The sequence below is a fragment of the Phasianus colchicus genome, chromosome 26, assembly GCF_987193195.1.
Source record: "Phasianus colchicus chromosome 26, bPhaCol1.hap1.1, whole genome shotgun sequence".
Taxonomy (NCBI): Eukaryota; Metazoa; Chordata; class Aves; order Galliformes; family Phasianidae; genus Phasianus; species Phasianus colchicus.
The window spans coordinates 1,153,244-1,170,610 of record NC_143461.1 but is presented as its reverse complement, the minus strand read 5'-3'; the positions used below and the strand labels follow the sequence as shown (position 1 = coordinate 1,170,610).

The 17,367-nt window shown below is 49.6% G+C and overlaps 1 protein-coding gene and 1 pseudogene across 4 annotated transcripts; one reads left to right on the top strand and one right to left on the bottom strand.

Moving 5' to 3' along the window:
• Positions 1 to 6,922: 6,922 nt before the first annotated feature.
• Positions 6,923 to 15,307, bottom strand: LOC149914897 (feather keratin Cos1-1/Cos1-3/Cos2-1-like). Of its 4 annotated transcripts, none has more exons than XM_090124867.1 (2): positions 7,625 to 7,787; positions 6,923 to 7,249 (listed from the first exon to the last, which is right to left on the bottom strand). In XM_090124867.1, exon 2 carries the CDS (start codon positions 7,226 to 7,228, stop codon positions 6,923 to 6,925), a length of 306 nt encoding a protein of 101 aa, XP_089980993.1. In that variant the 5' UTR covers positions 7,229 to 7,249; positions 7,625 to 7,787. The 4 variants fall into 4 exon arrangements, with proteins under 4 accessions (XP_089980993.1, XP_089980994.1, XP_089980991.1 ...); XM_090124868.1 differs by having other exon boundaries at positions 7,619 to 7,714; XM_090124865.1 differs by lacking the exons at positions 6,923 to 7,249; positions 7,625 to 7,787 and adding exons at positions 14,577 to 14,887; positions 15,214 to 15,307.
• Positions 13,079 to 13,660, top strand: LOC149914898 (T cell receptor alpha variable 4 pseudogene; annotated as a pseudogene).
• Positions 15,308 to 17,367: the final 2,060 nt, after the last annotated feature.

Here is a 17,367-nt window from a genome sequence, read left to right as displayed (position 1 = left end):
GTACACCTGGGAAAGACGGATAGAATGAAGAAGAGAACAAGGATATGTGAGGGGCAGCCTGGATAGCCTCTCACAAAGGAGACAAGGCAACAACTAAGGATGGAGGTGAAGGCTGAGAAACGAGGTCAGATCCTTTCATAATGCCAGGACCCTACTGTGAGTTGCCTCAGAGAGACTCTCTTTGAGTGCATCAATCTAAAGCCACGTAAGCTGTGTCCCAAGCACTCTCTGAGCAGACATTATCTCATCCATGGTCTCCCATAGCATGGAGGTCCACTATCTGATAGCATTTCGATTCAGGTAAGAGGAGGAGAGAGGGCTTCACACTTACCTGGTTCCCAACAAGGAGAAGGCAAGAGAAGCTGATGGCAGAGACGGGAACTGGGCTTCCTTTTATATTGGTCTTCATCGCTGCAGGTCCACAGGCACCGTTGACACAGGCCATAATTTTCTGACTAGCTACGCTTGATTGCAAGCTATCCCTTCTCATTTTGTGGGCTGGTTTTTGTTTCCTGCAGTGCTACCTGTTCATTTCCAGATTTATGATGTGCCCATTCATTAATAAAGGATTCTTGGAAGTGCTGTGATGAAAGGCTCAAAGATTTATAGGGCAGAATTGCATGGTTGAGGCCGATGGATCAGCTGGAGTGGTGATCAAGTCTGGAGGTAGTAAATGAAGGATCAGGTGGAGGCAGAGACAGTGAGCAGAGCGCAGGGATGTATGTGGAGTCCATGAAACTCCCAGGAGCACTCCAGTGAGCCATTTTGGGTGGCTGGTAGAATCACAGGATCACTTAACTGTAGCAATTGAAAGGGACATCTGGACATCACCCAGTCCAACTGCCATGCTTAAGCACGTTCCCTAGATCAGGCTAAGCAGGGAAGCATCCAGGTGAGTTTTCAGTATCTGCTGAGAAGGAGATTCCAAATTCTGTCTGGGCTGGCTGTTCCAGTGCTCTGTTCTTTCACACTCAAAGTAAAGAAGTTCTTTGCCATGTTCAGATGGAGATTCCTGTGTACAAGATGGTGCCTGTTCCCACACTGGGCACTACTACTAAGATCTTGGTCCCATCCTCATGACGCCTTCCCTTTCAATATTTATGAGCACTGATATGATCCCCTCTTTGACTCCTCCAAGATAAGCAACCCCAGGAATCTCAGCCTTTAATCCAAGGGAAGATGGTTATGGCCGTACAAAAATGAAGAAGGGGGTAAAAGATTGTCTTCTCTTTATGCAGGTGTGATGTGAAAAGGCTGGCCAGATGCAACAAGGCTGCTGTCTCTCTCTCAGTGGAAAATCCATCTCAGCCAAGCCCCACTCAGGCATGATCAGAAAAGGACGTGGGAGAAGGGGTTCAGACACACATGGTTGCCAGGAAGTTATAGGTGAGAGATGTTGATTAGAGGGTGAAGGAATTGGGCTGCCTTTAATGGAGACCCTGCACTGCCCCAGGCCCAGGCATAGCCTTCATGGAAGTGACAATTTTCTGTGGTGCTTGTGATGAATGGAAAACAGCCAGTGGCATGAGCTGTGTGGCTGCTTCCCTTCATGCTGCTTGTTCATTTCCTGGCTTATGCCACACCCATTCCCTAATGCCGGCTTCTGCTGAGTGCTGGGATTGAGAGGCCCGAGGACTTCTGGGCTAGGAATGATTTAGTGATGGCAGAGGACTCAGTTCAGGTGCTGCGATGGATCCATCTCAGACAAATGCTGCTGGCCTGGGGCTACCCTGCATGAACATTCCTCTTTTTCTCCATCCCAACTCGCTCCAATGGTCTCATGTGGTCGTATGTCCAGGCAGGTGGGCTGGACTGCTGGATTTCAGTTCTCTTCCTCATCCCACTGCCTTGTGGTGAAGTTACATGACCTCCTTGGGCTCCTGCCACTAGGCTGTATCTGCACATGTGCAAACTGTGCTGTCAGCTCATCTGGAGCCTTTTCCTGCACAGAACACTGCAGCCTTGCCCTGCCAGAAAAGTCCCTCAGCGTCCCCTCAGTCAGCTCCACATGGCCTCAGCCCCTGCCTCTCCAGCTGTGTCCATGCATGAGCATGAGGGATGAGTGCATGCAGGTACCTGAAGGGTGCATGAGCTTTTGTTTCCATGTGTGTCTGTGCTCTTGTGAGTGCATTTATGTAGCCTTCATTTTCAGAGGGCTGTTTGTCAGAGGATGCAGCAACTGAGAGAGAAGGGAATAACTAGAGAGACCAGTAGGCGGGATGTGATGACACTGCGTCTGAGGGTAATGGCTTCAACCAAACAGCAGTGACCCTGGAAAACTTAGAGCCATGGAAAAGGATAGCAGGACATCGATGGCCAAATTCATTCTTTCTGGGCTAAAACAGACCACTCCAGGATGTACCTTACCCTGTTTGTCATTATTTTTCCCATGCCACTGCTAATTTTGATGGGAATGGCCTCTCCTTTGTCACTGTAGGAAGTGAAAGTCACCTGAGGATCCCAGTCTCTATCTAAGCTGGGGCCTGTCCTCTTCAGTATCTTTATTGATGACCTGGATGAGGGCACTGAGTGCACCCTCAGTAAGTTTGCAGATAACACCAAGTTGACTGGAAGTGTCAATCTGCCTGCGGGTAGTGAGGCCCTACAGAGGGATCTGGACAGGCTGGATAGCTGGGCTGAAGCCAATGGGATGGGTTTCAACAAGGCCAATGCTGAGTCCTGCACTTTGGCCACAACAATGTTTGATGGTTCTGATCCTCATTTTCCAAAATGCTCTGCTTTTCATCACAGTTTCTGACACTGGCATCATCTTCAAAGTTCTCCCTGCCCCTCTCCTTTCACTCCTTTCACTCAGCAGATGGCATTCTCCACTTGTGCTTCCATCTCATCATGCTTTCTCAGGAGCTTTCTTGCAGTAGACACAAAACAATGTATTGCAATTGAGGAAGGACACAAGAGGCTTGTGGTGAAGTATTTCCTCAAGCCTGTGCGGAGAAAGGTGACGGAGTCACTGACTTTTGTCTGCGACTCTGTTCTACCCCAGGCTATGCTATGATTCCATTATTGCCTGCATTTCACAGATGACCACAGATGATCAGTGGACGTTGTGAATTTTTTTAACAAATAAAAGGACCCAGGAGTGGCCAGGCTGAAGGTGTGACTGCAGGTCTCTAGGTGGAAAACAGCAGAAAATGAAATACAAGGTACAGGGACCTTGTGAATTCTGTCCTCTTGGGTACAACTGGACCAAGCAAGACACTCTGCTGAAGAGTGCTGTGTCTGGAACACCCCCACCTACCGCACTGTCCAAATTTAGCCGTGCATCATCCCCCAAATGCAACCTCACTAGAGACCTCCCAGCAGCAGCCCTTCTGCAATGTTCAGGCTTGGCTGAAGTGCAGGAGATCTGACTGCATGTGCACCCAGCCTGAGGAATGCAGGGGAATTCCAGTGTTGGTATGTTACATGGTATATGGTGTTCCTGTGATTCTCTGATTTTGTGATTCCAGACCACCTGCACATACCAGGCAGCTAAGTTTAATGGCTTGATTTGGTACCAGCAGAAGAAAGGCCAAGCCCCCCAGCTGGTCACAGATCAGGCAGCAGCAGGCTCCAAGCACAACGGCCGTTTCACCACGGGGCTGAACAGCACCGGGAAATACAGCCTCCTGCGGCTGGCAGAAGTCCAGCTGTCTGACAGCGCCTTGTACCTCTGTGCTGTGCGGGACACCCTGGTGCAGGGAGCTTCCTCGGCCGTGCAACAGCCCCAATGAGGGAGGGGCTGTGTCTGTTGGAGGCGGAGCTCTGGGGAAGGGGCCCTCAGCTCTCCCCTGGCAGCGCTGCTTCCCCTGTGTGCACAGAGATCTGCAGGTCAGCATCCTCTTCCAGAAGAGACCGATGTCTGTGGCTTGGGAGGAATGAAAAGTGATGAAGGAGAGCCTGACCTGGAACTCCTCTCCATGTGCACTCCTGGACAACCCAGTTTTTGCATGGGCTGTGCAGGGGACACATGCTGCGTTGTGACAATTTGTGTGCTCTGCTGTGCTCTGAGGGCATTAAGCAGGTGGTCTGAAACTCCCCTGAGCTTTGCAGTCCCATCCACATTGCTTCTTTGTTCTCTGACACTTGTCCAAAGACCCTGCTGTGTGGACCTTCTCATAGCAGCCCCCTTTTTGGAGATAGCAATGATGCTGTTACACTGCTGGAGTAAGAACTTCCTTCCCTAAGCTCCATGTGGAAATCTCCGAGTTGGGAGCAGCAATGGAGATGATGCATGGTTTTCTAGTCGTAATTCCTCCCCATGAATGCTTTCCACATGATGAAAGACTGCCATGAGTCCCCACATTATCATCGGCAGTCCAGAGCTGCCCTTCATTCCTAGCAACTTGAGACCACCAAGAAAAGGATCACATGGAGACTGGGATGCGAGTAACATTAGTGACTGAAGAGGGAAATGAGTTTTCTTCCACAGGGACTTTGCACACGAGCTGCCAAAAATCTGCGTCCATCTCCCATGGTGAAGATACCAAAGGAGATCCATCTGTCATTCCCATATTACCCAGGGTGGCTCTGGGGAGTTATACGCTCAAAAGAAGGGAATACAAAGGAAAGAGAGGAAAGAGTAGAAGATGAGGAACATAGCATTGAGCATGGTGGGCACTTTCTACCATAGTAGTGTCTGGAAATTCAGTAGCGTAGAAAATATCCAGATAATTTCCTAGGATGGTATCTCTGATAAAGCAGATTTCATTCGCAATTGCAATGGCGGGCCTCCTGCAAATGGCAGAGCCCATAGAAAACAGAGTTACATCCTTTTTTCCCTATTCCCCGACGCTTATCTCTTACTCCCCTAGTTCCTCATTGGCAGAGTACTAAATGCTGAGGATGAGGGCCACTGTCACGTGCAGGGGTTTTACGGTGACTGTAGGATTGAGAAGCCCTAGGATTTCTAGGCCAGGTGTGAGACAGGGAGAAAACGTAGGGAACAAGAAATAATCTGTTCTTCAGAAACTGTAATTTGTAACTCACTTCCAGGAAGGATCATGAAGAATGGATGAATGGATGCCTGGGGAAGGACGGACACATTTTGCATATCTGTGTCTGTGGAGAGAGATTGATACCAGCAGTGATCAGCAGAGGTCATGAGAACACCATGTAAGCCAGGAGAAGACATCCTGTTTGAAGTCTGCTGCTGCTCTTATTGAGCTATAAAACCTCACTCTGACATCGTCTCTCTGTCTGAAAGCACAGGGCCATGGCAAAGGAGAACAGGACATTTCGGATTGAATGCATTCTCCTGGGCTAAACAGACCATCCCAGGTGTCACATGCTCCTGTTTGTCATTATCTACTCCACTCTCTCCTAATCTTGGCATCACCTTTCTCACGGCAGGGAGTGATCAGTACCTGTGGATCTCAACATGGTCTTTGTTGCCTGGGACAGGCTGGGTACCAGGAATATCACTGTCAGTTACTACCAGGAGGATGGGCCTCTTCTGGGGCTGGCCTGCAGGGATACCGTCAGGCTTTATCCTGGGCATTATGGTTCCTATTGTCATCATCATCCTCACGCTGTGCTTTCATTATAGTTCCCTACATCTGTATCACCTCCAGAGTCCTCTCTATTCCTTCTAATTTCACTCACCAGAAGGCAGTCTTCACCTGTCCCTCCTATCTCAGCATGCTTTCCTTTCTATCAGAGACCAAGCTCAGATCCAACAACAGCCTACCAGGAAGCTCCACCCCTGGAATGCACTGGACCTTCAAGGAGCCTGGCAGAGCAGGATGAGAGCAGGAGGTTGGGCTGTAGAGACGTACACCTTCAACACAGCAAAGGGAGGACTGTGCTACTGTGCAGAGATCCCTGGCCAGGGACCAGGCCAGAGCCATTCTTTATGGTTACACTGGGCTATGCTGGGCTCAGGGGGATTGGGGGCTCCAGTGTGTGGCCTTCTGTAGCTGCTGGTAATAATTCATAGTGAATGCCCTCAAACACAGGCAGGTTGGAAAAAGTATGGCAGAGCCAGTAGCTCCGCTGGGCTGCTAGGACCACGCAGGGAAGCTGTACCCTCAGTGATGGGTGGGAGGAAGGCATGGGAAAGTGGAATAGAGACAGAGGGTCAACCCCTAGGGGAGTATGCCTTCCCAGTTCTTGATGGCCTTTGAGGACACCTTTTTGTGAGTCTCCTTCCCCTACTCTGCTCCTCACAAAGCCAGAGGAATAGATTTCCCCAGAGTTTGTAGCTCTACTGTCTTTGCTGGGCCTCCTCAGTGCACAGAGATCCTCTGTGGATGGGGATGTCATTTCTGGAGATCTCCATTCACTTGACATGCTCAAGGTTCAAGGAGACCTGTGTAAAGAGAAACAGAGCGAGGCAGAGACTGATGGTCACTGGTGGTGAAGGAACACTTAGGAGTGCCTTCGCCTCTTGTGCACAGACCTCCAGTAACTTGACGAGTGATGGAGTCTCCCTAGGGTTTGTTCTCACAAAAGACATCCCCTTCTCCTTTGGCAATCTCTACATTTACGGGGAAAAAAAATACAGCAACACAGAAGGAAAACTAAGGGATGCAAAAGTGTTTAATGTATCTGAGGAGAGAAATGTCACTGAAAGATGAGCTCTGTGCGTGGTGCGCAACAGGAGCAAACAAATATCTGTTCTCCATGGAAGCATGGCCACAGAGCTCTATCTCCCAGCCCAGAGGTTTTGGGAGATGAGCAGGTCACTCAGGGTGCATTTTGGGGGTACTAATAGAGATCTCTAAAGGGAAAAGGCAAGAATGATAACAGGTAGGAAGAGTGAGTGAAAGAGATTATCAGTTGACATTCTCCATGTTAACAGAGATGCCATACTGGCCACTATGCCTTGCAGGGCAAAAACAATAACAAAATACTTGTTCTTCTACCCAATGCCATGTTCAGCATTCCCGGGGATCCTTGTCTGGGGCACCATCCAGCACATTTAGCAGGGGGGGCACCTTCTGCCACAGTAGCGGTTGGAAATGCAGGAGAGGTCCAAGCCCCCCGACGTGATGGGCACGCCCTCAGAGCTGAGGATGCTGCCAACAGCAGCGGAGGTGGAGGATCCGATGGCGGTGTTCTGCGGGAAGGAGCTGAGGATGGGTCCGGGCAGGGTCACCACCACGGGAGAGGGCTGGATGACAATGGTGGAGTTCTGGCACTGCCTGACACAGGGCTCATTGCAACTGCTGGCCAGAGGGGTCGGGCCGCAGGGCTGGCATGGCTGGCACTGGTCACAGCAGGACATGTCTCAGGAATGGAGGTGCACCTGTATGGGGAGAGCAGGAAGGAAGCAGGACATGGGGATGCATGAGGAGCAGCCAAGCATCACGCTACGAGGGAATCAATGCACATAGAGTGCTGGCAGTTGAAAACATTTCAGGGACGTCCAAGGGATTCTTGGTCTCATCGTGACAGAGCCCAGTGAAAGTCCCTGAGACCTATCCAAGTACTGCCCAGACCCTAGCCCAAAAGTTACCTCCTTACATTCCCAGCCTTCTCCCATGACAATCATTCTCCCCACTTCCCTCTCTCATGACAAGCAGAGACAGACATGGAACAAAACTAATAGCAGCTGAGAGTTCTGCTGAGCTCAGAATTCTGTTTGGAGAAGGAAGAGAAGAGGAAGGGACTTCACACTCACTTGATTCCCCAGAAGAAGAAGGCGAGAAATGTGGATGAGGCTGCAAGGGGCTGGGCTGACTTTTATAATGGACCCAAGCTGCCCCATTTCCAGAGGCGTTCCGAGAAGCAGTGATTATTTTGTGACAAGGACCTCTTGAATGCAAAACATCCCAGCTAATGTTATGGGTTGTGTTTTGGTTTACTGAGCTGCTACTTGTCACATCCTGATTTATGTCACTCCCATTGCTCACGAATGGCATCTTTTGAGCGGCAGGAAGAAAAACCCAAGTGTTTCCGGTCAACACACATCAGCGTGGGCAGAACACTCTGTTCACATGCTGGAAGAATCCAGCAAAGGCAAAAGATATCAGCATGCTGAGTAGGGCATTGGTGTGAAATAACTAGAGCCTGTGTGCTGGATTTATGCAAGTGCCTGTGGGTATAGAGGTTTGCATGATTCCATGCATGTGTGCATGAGCAGGTGAATGTTTGTGTGAGTTGTGTGTCCCGCGTAACAACACGTGTTCTGGTCACATCAGGGGCACTTCAGGATACCAATAGATTCTGTTAGTCTCTTTCTTCCTGCTAACAGAGCTAATGGAGAGGAGAGGAAGTGGAAGGCACCTTCAAGTATCATTAGGTGCAATTGTCTGACGCCAATAGCAGTAACCACAAGGAAAAGCACATTAATGAAAGCATTATCAAAATGTCTGTCAACATGGACAGGCGTGGGTTATCATCCACATCTCCACAAAGCCTGATCCAGTGTTTGACCACCTTCACTTACATTTATTTTTTTTCCTCGTTATACAAGTGGTGGCCATATTGTTCAGCTTGCCAGTGCTCCTTGATGGATACTCTGCAGTTTGTTGAGATAACAGGAAGAATCTGAGCCCTTGTACCCACCAGATAATGATGATATACTAAAATTCTTGTATCCAGTAGGCGAGGGAAGTTCTGCTATGAATCAGCTAATTTTGTGTAAGCAAATTTACAAGAGAAGCAAAGAGCTAACTGAGCATTGTTGAATATGGGTGAATATGCAGTGAACACAGTGAGGAAGATTACTGACTTCATCCAGAGGCTTGTGGGACCACCACCACAAAAAGTCTGAACATATGCGACGAGCCGGAACCCTATTTTAATGATTTCATGGGGAAGTATGGAATATCCCCAGTGGAAGTCCCTGGTGAGTGGGAAAAGAGAAACATTATTCCTATTTTTAAGAAAGGGAGAAAGCAAGACCTACAGGCTGGTGAGTTTCTCCTCTGTGCCTGGGAAGATCATGGAGCAGATCCTCCTAGAAGCTATGTTAAGGCACATAGGAGACAAAGTGATTTGAGACAGCCAGCATGGCTTCACCAAGGGCAGATCGTGCCTGTCTGATCTGGTAGCTTTCTATGATGGAGTGGCGGCTTCAGTGGATGGGGGAAGATTGATAGATGCCATCTACCTAGAACTCTGCAAAGCCTTTTACATGGTCCCTCATCACATTCTTCTCTCTAAATTGGAAATATGTTTGATGGATTAGGAATTGGTTGTCTGGACGCAGCCAAAGGGCTGCAATCAATGGTTCTGTGTCAAAGTGGAGGCTGGTCAGAAGTGGTGTCCCTCAAGAGTCGTTCTGGGGACTGGTGTTCTTCAACATCTCCATCGGTGACAGACAATGGCATCAAGTGCACCCTCAGCAAGTTTACAGATGACCCCAAGCTGAGCAGTGCAGTCAATATACTGGAAGGAAGGGAAGCCATCCAAAGGGCCCTGGACAGGCTGGAGAAGTGGGCCCATGAAAACCAAACTAAGTTCAAGAAGGCCAAGTGCAGGGTGCTACCCTTGGGTCGGGGCAATCCCTCCCTGGTATTTATACAAACTGAGGGAAGAGCTCCTTGAGAGCAGCCCTGCAGAGAAGGACGTGGGGGTCCTCGTGGATGAGAAGCTGGACATGAGCCAGCAGTGTGCGCTTGCAGTCCGGAAGGACAACTGATGTTCTGGGCTGCATTAAAAAAGTGGTGACCAGCAGGGAGAGGGAAAGGGAGGGCCACTAAGATGATCAGAGGGCTGGAGCACCTCTCCTATGAGGAAAGGTTGAGGATACTGGGATAGTTTAGCTTGGAGAAGAGAAGGCACAGGGGAGAGCTCACTGTGGCCTTCCAGTGCTTGAAGGGAGCATGTAAACATGAGGGGAATGGCTGTTTACGAGGTGCTTAGTGATAGAATAAGGGGGAATGGTTTTAAACTGAGATGGGGAGGTTTAGATGAGATGTTAGCAGGAAGTTTTTCACACAGAGAGTGGTTATGAACTGGAACAGGTTGCCCAAGGAGGTTGTGGATGCCCCATCCTTGGGGGCATTCAAAGCATTCAAGGCATTCAAGGCCAGGCTGGATGTGGCTCTGGGCATCCTGGTCTAGTCGTTGATGACCCTGCTCATAGCAGCAGGGTTGAGACTGGATGATCACTGTGGTCCTTTTCAACCCAGACCAGTCTATGTTTCTGTGATTCTGTGATCTATGTACTGCACGAGAAAACGTTTGCATGTGTAACATAATTAATGAATATAAGCTGAGGATCTTTTGTGCAACATATGCATGATAGGTGGAGCTTATCCGCCACACTTCTGCACCAAAAATAAAGAATTTGTGCTTTCTAACACTCCAATTTGAGTCTTAGAGAGTTTCATGACTGACTGATTTACAATATCCCTACTATCTGGCCTAAACATCTCCTGGTGAAGTTTTGTGCCATGCCTCCATATGTCCTGTCATCAGATACCGGAGTGAAAAGACCGGCATCTCCATCTCTGTTTTCCCTCCTCAAGAAGCTGTAGAAAGCAATGAGGTCATCCCTAAGATTTGTATTCTCCAAACCGGACAACCCACATGTCCTCACGCTCTCCTCACAGGATATGCCTTCCAGCCCCACTATCAGCTCTGCTGCCCTCCTCTGGACGCTTTAAACACCTTAACAAATTTTTCTGTTTTGGAGCCCAGACTTCAAAACATATTCCAGGAGAGGACACACCAAGGCTAACTACAGTGGGAGAATAATCTTTTTTGACCAGTAGCGTATAGAATGTGTAATGCATTTGTCTCGCTCCAATTTATAGGAGGGAGAGGAGGTTCTTTTAATATATGTACACCCAGTGTGAGATTAAGAAACAACGGTTCAAATGTTGGTCTGAGCAGTTTATTACAGATCTTAATCAGGGAGTTGGGGAAGGGGAGGACGGACACTATTATGAATCAGGGTAATGGGGAAGGGAAGGAGGGTGATAGAAAAAATAGGAAAGAAGAAGGAAGGAGTCATTATAGGAAGCAAGAGGGAGATAGTAATCACCATGGATCCAGTGCGATTTGTAGTTCAGTCATTGATCTTCAGTAGTGGTGAGTCATCAGGCATTGTTGTTTGTTGAGAACGATGGTGACCATGGCAATGATGGCCCTTTTTCAGTGGTAGTACCAACTTATTTGTAAGTCCAAAGTGGTCGAGTCAGCTCTATCTGGAGTGACAGCTCAAATCCAAAGTGGTTGAATCAGCTTTCCTTGGAGTGGCAGCTTCCGGCTCTGGAATCTCAGCAGCAACTCCTTTGTTCCCATCCTCTGGGCCTTGCCAGCTGATAAGAGGGAGCAGGGATGCCCACCTGCATCCTGTTTTTCACAGGACACGATGCTATCATTCCTCAGTTTTCCCATACCAACTGGAGCTATTTAGTCACAGGCCAGATCTTCTGCCAATGAACACTCCTGAGCACTCTCTTCCGGAGGCAAGCAGCTCTGGAGGAAGTGGCTTTCAAATGTCCACAAGTTATGTCGATTGTCACACAGTAGCACCCATCATGTGCCTCCTCAGTAAATCAGAGTCTTATCACAAGAAATACCTCAGGAAGCAAGTTTTGAGCTAAAAAAAACCAAAGAAGAATTCTCACAGCATTCTGAAATTCAGTTGGATGTTTTGGATGCCAGGGCACAATGTGGGCTCATGCTGAGTCTGAAGTCAGCCAGCACACCCAGATCCCTTCAGGATGTCTGTGCTTCTCGGGTGCTCAACTGTACTTCAAGGGTGTCCCCAGTCTAAGACTAGAGCCTCAACAGTACAAAGGAAGAAAGGAACAGCATGTGGTGGCTGGCCATGGCAAACAGGCCATGGAACGAGGCGGTCAGGTTGCGGCTGGAAGATAGTGATATCCTGGAAGAAGAAAAACACTCTTGCTTTAGTCACAGACTCGCAGCTTCAGAAGAGGCACAGCCCTCTGGACACTGGGGAGACCACATCCATTGTGAGGGCTCATCACAAGTGGCTGAACTCAAGCCTTAGGAGTGGAGGCAGGAGAAAAGTGCTGTGAGAGAGACTTAAAGGAGACTCCTCCCTTTGATAGCGGATTCTCCAGTTTGCTGAAGTCCTGGCTGTTTGATTTCCTTGGCAAGGAATGGCAACTCCAGTGCTGCAGAAGGACTCCAAACGTTTGTCTGCATATCAGTGTACGTGCGTTCCTTTACAACTCTTCCACACAATTCTGCTTCCAGACACTGGTGACTTTAGCCATCCCAATAAATGCTGGATGAGCAGTATGGCTGGACATCAGGAATTCTGGAGATTTCTGAATTCAGAAAGAGGCAGTCTAAGTGTGAGCAACCCAGAGACATTGCTGCCCATGCAGAGATACAGTCAGAAGCACCACAGGTCAGCCTGAGATGAAAACTTGCTGCGAAGAACAGCCAGAAAAGCATCCTAAGCTCACCTGTGGCAGCAAAAAGGAAGCTAAGGAAATTGTATGTCCACTGGACCATGAGATGCCAGAAACAGGGAGAAGTGAATGTGTAATATAATGAGTGCTTCTTTTTCACCCACTTTCATGATAATTCTTTTAGACGGACCTACAAGGCCCCTGAGCTTCATTCACAGAGTTCATGGGAGTGAAGAAGCAGTCCCTATAAAGGAAGAAAACCTATCGGAGAACTTAATCCAGCTGGACATACTTGTGCCCTTGAAACGGACTGGGATGCATCCAAGGGTGATTGACCGGGTGATGTCATTGTGATGCAGCTCTCTAACATCCTTCAGGGATCGTGACAGTTGAGAGATTGCGGTTGTAGCTTTGAAGGAACAACAGGCATCAAAAACATGTAGAAAGACTGAGAAAGGGAACTCAGGGAACGACTGACAAGCTGTACTCCATTCACTCCTTCCTCCACGATGTGTTTTGGCCACTACGTGACATCCTAAAGACAGCGAGGTGGTTTGGAGCAGCCCCGGGGCGGAGCTGGCGGCGGCGGCGGGGAGGAGGTGCCGCGGGCGGAGCAGAGCCGGGGCTGGCGGGGACAGCGCGGCGCGGACGGCGGCGCGGCGCGGCGGGATGCGGCAGTGCCGGGCCGCGGGGCTGGCGGGGCTGGCCGCGGTGCTCCTGGGTGCGTGGGGCTGCCGCGGGGCGGCGGGACCGTGCTCGCCTCTGGCTTTTTGTCTCCATTCCGACACCGTGCACACCTCCGGTGCATGAAAAAGCTGTGGGAGAAAATGGATTTTGTGAGTTTGCTGCTTCTTTTCTTCTCGACAGTGGCTGTGAGCAGAGCCCAGGTGCAGCAGGAGCCGTCGGCAGAGACCAGCGAGGGCACCGGCATCGTCATCAACTGCTCACACCCCAACACACAGTTCAACGAAGTCATCCACTGGTACCGTCAGCTCCCGGGCCGAGGACCCGCATTCATTACGAGCGCCTTGAAGGGCTCCAAGGAGGTGCCGGACCCGGAGGGGCGGCTGTCGGTGTCGGCAGACCGCCGCTCCAGCGCCCTGTGGCTCGCCCGGCCCCGGCTCGGCGACGCGGCCGTGTATTACTGCGCCGTGGACACACGGGAAGCGAAGCCGGGGCTGCGGCCGGGCACGAACCGCTTTGGGCGGGGCGGGGGCACAGTGCCGTCCGGACCCGCAGGGGGCGCTGCCTGTACGGCCGCCAAACTCCATCCCGACCACGGTGCACCTCCCCGAGTTCTCTACAGAAATGAGCACGGCACACGCAGCGGTGATTCACTGCGGCCAATGTCAATCAGACGCATCTATGTCTGAGATGACAAAAATGGCATAAAAGACAATACAAGCTCTACTGTACACCACGGAGAGCTCCTCACAATTCTACTACGTCTGCTATCCTCCCTTGCTTCCCTGGTGCCACACTGATGAGAACTGGAGGAGCCCTGTTCCTAAGAGCCTGCAAGGTGGCTTATACCCATGCCCTCCCACACAATTGTATCTTCTTCCATAAGCTGAGCAGAGGTTGTGTTCTCCCTTTAGTTAACCACTGGGCTTAGCTTTGGGCAGAAACATTGCAAGGCAAAGGCTGATAGTCCCCTGTTCTGCCATAGGCAGAGAGATCTGCTGCTGCAAGGGACAGTGCCCGAGAGAGCAGCCTCTACAGTGTGTCCCAACCTCCCATTCTTCTGGCAATGGAGAAGGGTCTCCACGTACATTCATCTCCTACCCACCATGAGCAAAGCCATTCTCCCTGGGCACTTCTGGAGGCCATACAAGGAAGAAAGAAAAATCAAAAGCTCAAATGAGATGCAAAAATCTTTAATGAATGTTTATAGAGGAGAATGAAGTCTCACTGAGCAGATGCTCCACCGTACAGGATTCATCCAACCCCAAGTCTGAGCTCATGCAAGGCTTGTGCCTGCGTTTTTGGAAGGGAACAGGATGTTTCTGAGGAGCCTCATAGCCCATAGAAGATGAAGGGAGGAAAGAAAATAAAATAAAGTAAAAGGAAAAAATAATGAAAATGGAGAGAAAAGCTTAGGAAGAGGAAACAAAAACAGACATGAGCCATGCTTTCAGAAAACATGGGGTTGCCACTCGCTTTCAGCATTTCCTAGAGTACCTGAGTAGGGTCAGGAATTCTGAAAGCAGTGGCTTAAAGATTCCTTCTTGATCCAGCAACGTGTTCATGTTTTCTGGAAGAATTTCTGCAGGACCACGGCCAGCGGCTTTAGCAGGGCGGGTACCTTCTGCCACAGTAGCGGCTGCCCAAGCCGGACAAGTCCAAGCCCCCCGACGTGATGGGCACGCCCTCAGAGCTGAGGATGCTGCCAACAGCAGCGGAGGTGGAGGAGCCCACGACGGTGTTCTGCGGGAAGGAGCTGAGGATGGGTCCGGGCAGGGTCACCACCACGGGAGAGGGCTCGATGACAACGTTGGAGTTCTGGCACTGCCTGACACAGGGCTCATTGCAGCTGCTGGCCAGAGGGGTCGGGCCGCAGGGCCGGCATGGCACACACTGGGAGTAGCAGGACATGTCTCAGGAATGGAGGTACACCTGGGAAAGACGGATAGAATGAAGAAGAGAACAAGGATATGTGAGGGGCAGCCTGGATAGCCTCTCACAAAGGAGACAAGGCAACAACTAAGGATGGAGGTGAAGGCTGAGAAACGAGGTCAGATCCTTTCATAATGCCAAGACCCTACTGTGAGTTGCCTCAGAGAGACTCTCTTTGAGTGCATCAATCTAAAGCCACGTAAGCTGTGTCCCAAGCACTCTCTGAGCAGACCTTATCTCATCCATGGTCTCCCATAGCATGGAGGTCCACTATCTGATAGCATTTCGATTCAGGTAAGAGGAGGAGAGAGGGCTTCACACTTACCTGGTTCCCAACAAGGAGAAGGCAAGAGAAGCTGATGGCAGAGACGGGAACTGGGCTTCCTTTTATATTGGTCCTTCATCGCTGCAGGTCCACAGGACCATTCACATAGGCCATAATTTTCTGACTAGCTAACCTTCAATGCAAGCTAACCCTTCTCATTATATGGGATGCTTATTCATTTTCTACAGTGCTACCTGTTCATTTCCAGATTTATGATGTGCCCATTCTCTAATGAAGGATTCCTTGAAGTGCTGTGATGAGAGGCTCAAAGATTCATAGGGCAGAATTGCATTAGTGAGGCCGATGACTCAGCTCAGGTAGTGATCAAGTCTGGAGGAGGCTTTATTTTTAAAGTTTAATTCTGCCTAGCTCAGTGCAGACGGGCTGTCGTGGTTTTATGATTTTTGTTATCAGTGTTCCATACCATGATATCATGTAGTGCACTGGGAGTTAAAGTGTTAATTCTGGAGTACCGTGGATTGTTGATAGTTCCGTTACCTGTCTCGGAAGAGAAGAATGAACTGCAGCTCCCAGAAGACTTGACTGTTCCATTTCCATTTTTCTGCTCAAAAGATAAAACTGCCTGAGAGTCACAGGACCATTTCTTCTTTTGCCACATCAAAGAGAGGTGCAAAAAATCAAAGTAGGTCAATCCAGACTCTTTAGAGGTCTAACTAAAAGGGATCTTTTAGAAAAAGGGACTGTAAACGGAATTGAGTTAAAAGTATGTAGAATAGAGTAATGGTAGACACTGGACTTGTCAGAGAAGCCAGGGTAGACACTTCCTCTCGACTGCAACCATCCAACCCATTGCTTCTCCACTGAGTTCACCATCTATCAAAAGCACATCTCTCCATCTCTCCAGAGGATGAAAGTCCCCATTTATGTCCTCGCCTTATCCCCTGCCAACAAAGATTGCCTTTCTTCCTTGGCTATATGAGACAACCACAAAAAGTATCATGTAGAGGCAAAGGTTGGGATGCAGACAACTGTAAGAACTCTGAAGAGACAAATGTTTCCACTTGGAGAGCAAGCTGCCAGTACATGCAGTACCCAGCAGCTGATGGAAATTTGTGCCCATCATCTCCTGAAAAGATTCCACAGAAAACCTATTGGATGCCCCACAGAGGGAGAGCAGCCAGCAGAACCCCAGGAAGGCTTTTGGAGTCTTCAGGTCTACGAGGAGAGGAAAAAGGGAAGAGAGAAGAGGGAGTAGAAGACAGAGAAATTAAGCTTTAGTCGTGTTTTCAGAGAGCCCTAGCTGCCCTGTTTTTGGAGTAGAGCACTAGACACTCAGCCTTTCTGACATCCATGGCCAGGATCTCAGTCCTCACTTCAGCATCACCTTCTGGGTCCCCAGAGGATCTTGTCTGGACTCTCATCAGTGGCTTCAGTGGAGTGGGGAGTCATCAGCTGCAGCAGCATTTGTAAATGTAGGAGAGTTTTCAGCACCTGGAACTGATTAGAACACTGTAACAGCTGCAGATGCTGAAGAGGTGGAAAATCTCACAGTATGGCTCTTCAGGCATGAGCCGCGGATGGGGGCAAACAAGGCCATCACAGGAGGGGTCACGCTGATGACGTTGGTCTTCTGACACTGTGTCATTGCAGCTTTTGACCAGCAGGGTCAGGCCACAAGGGCGGCATGGCAGGCACAGGGTAAGGTCATAAGCTGTATGTGGGAGAGATGCTGAGGAGAAAGCAGATCACAGGGACATATGAGGAGCAGTCCATCACCCTCCCATGAGCACACCAATGTAGCATTTTTTTGGCTAATGGAATCAGAGAATTTTCCCTAGATCAGGCTGAACAGGAAAGCATCCTGGTAGGTTTTGAATATCTCCAGAGAAGGAGATTCCAAAATCTCTCTAGGCAGCTTGTTCCAGTGCTCTGCTCACTCATGTTCAAAGTGAAGAAGTTCTTTCCCATGTTTAGATGGAGCTTCCTGTGTACAAGTTTGTGCTGTTTCCCACCTGTCCTGTCACTGGGCTCCCCTGAAAAGTATCTGGCTGCATTCCCTTGACACCTGCCATTTCAATACTTATAAGCATTGTTAATTTCTCCTCTTAGTCTTCTCCAGGCTAAACAGTCCCAAGACTCTCAGCCTTCTGTCCAAAGGAAAGTGCTTATGGCCCTATA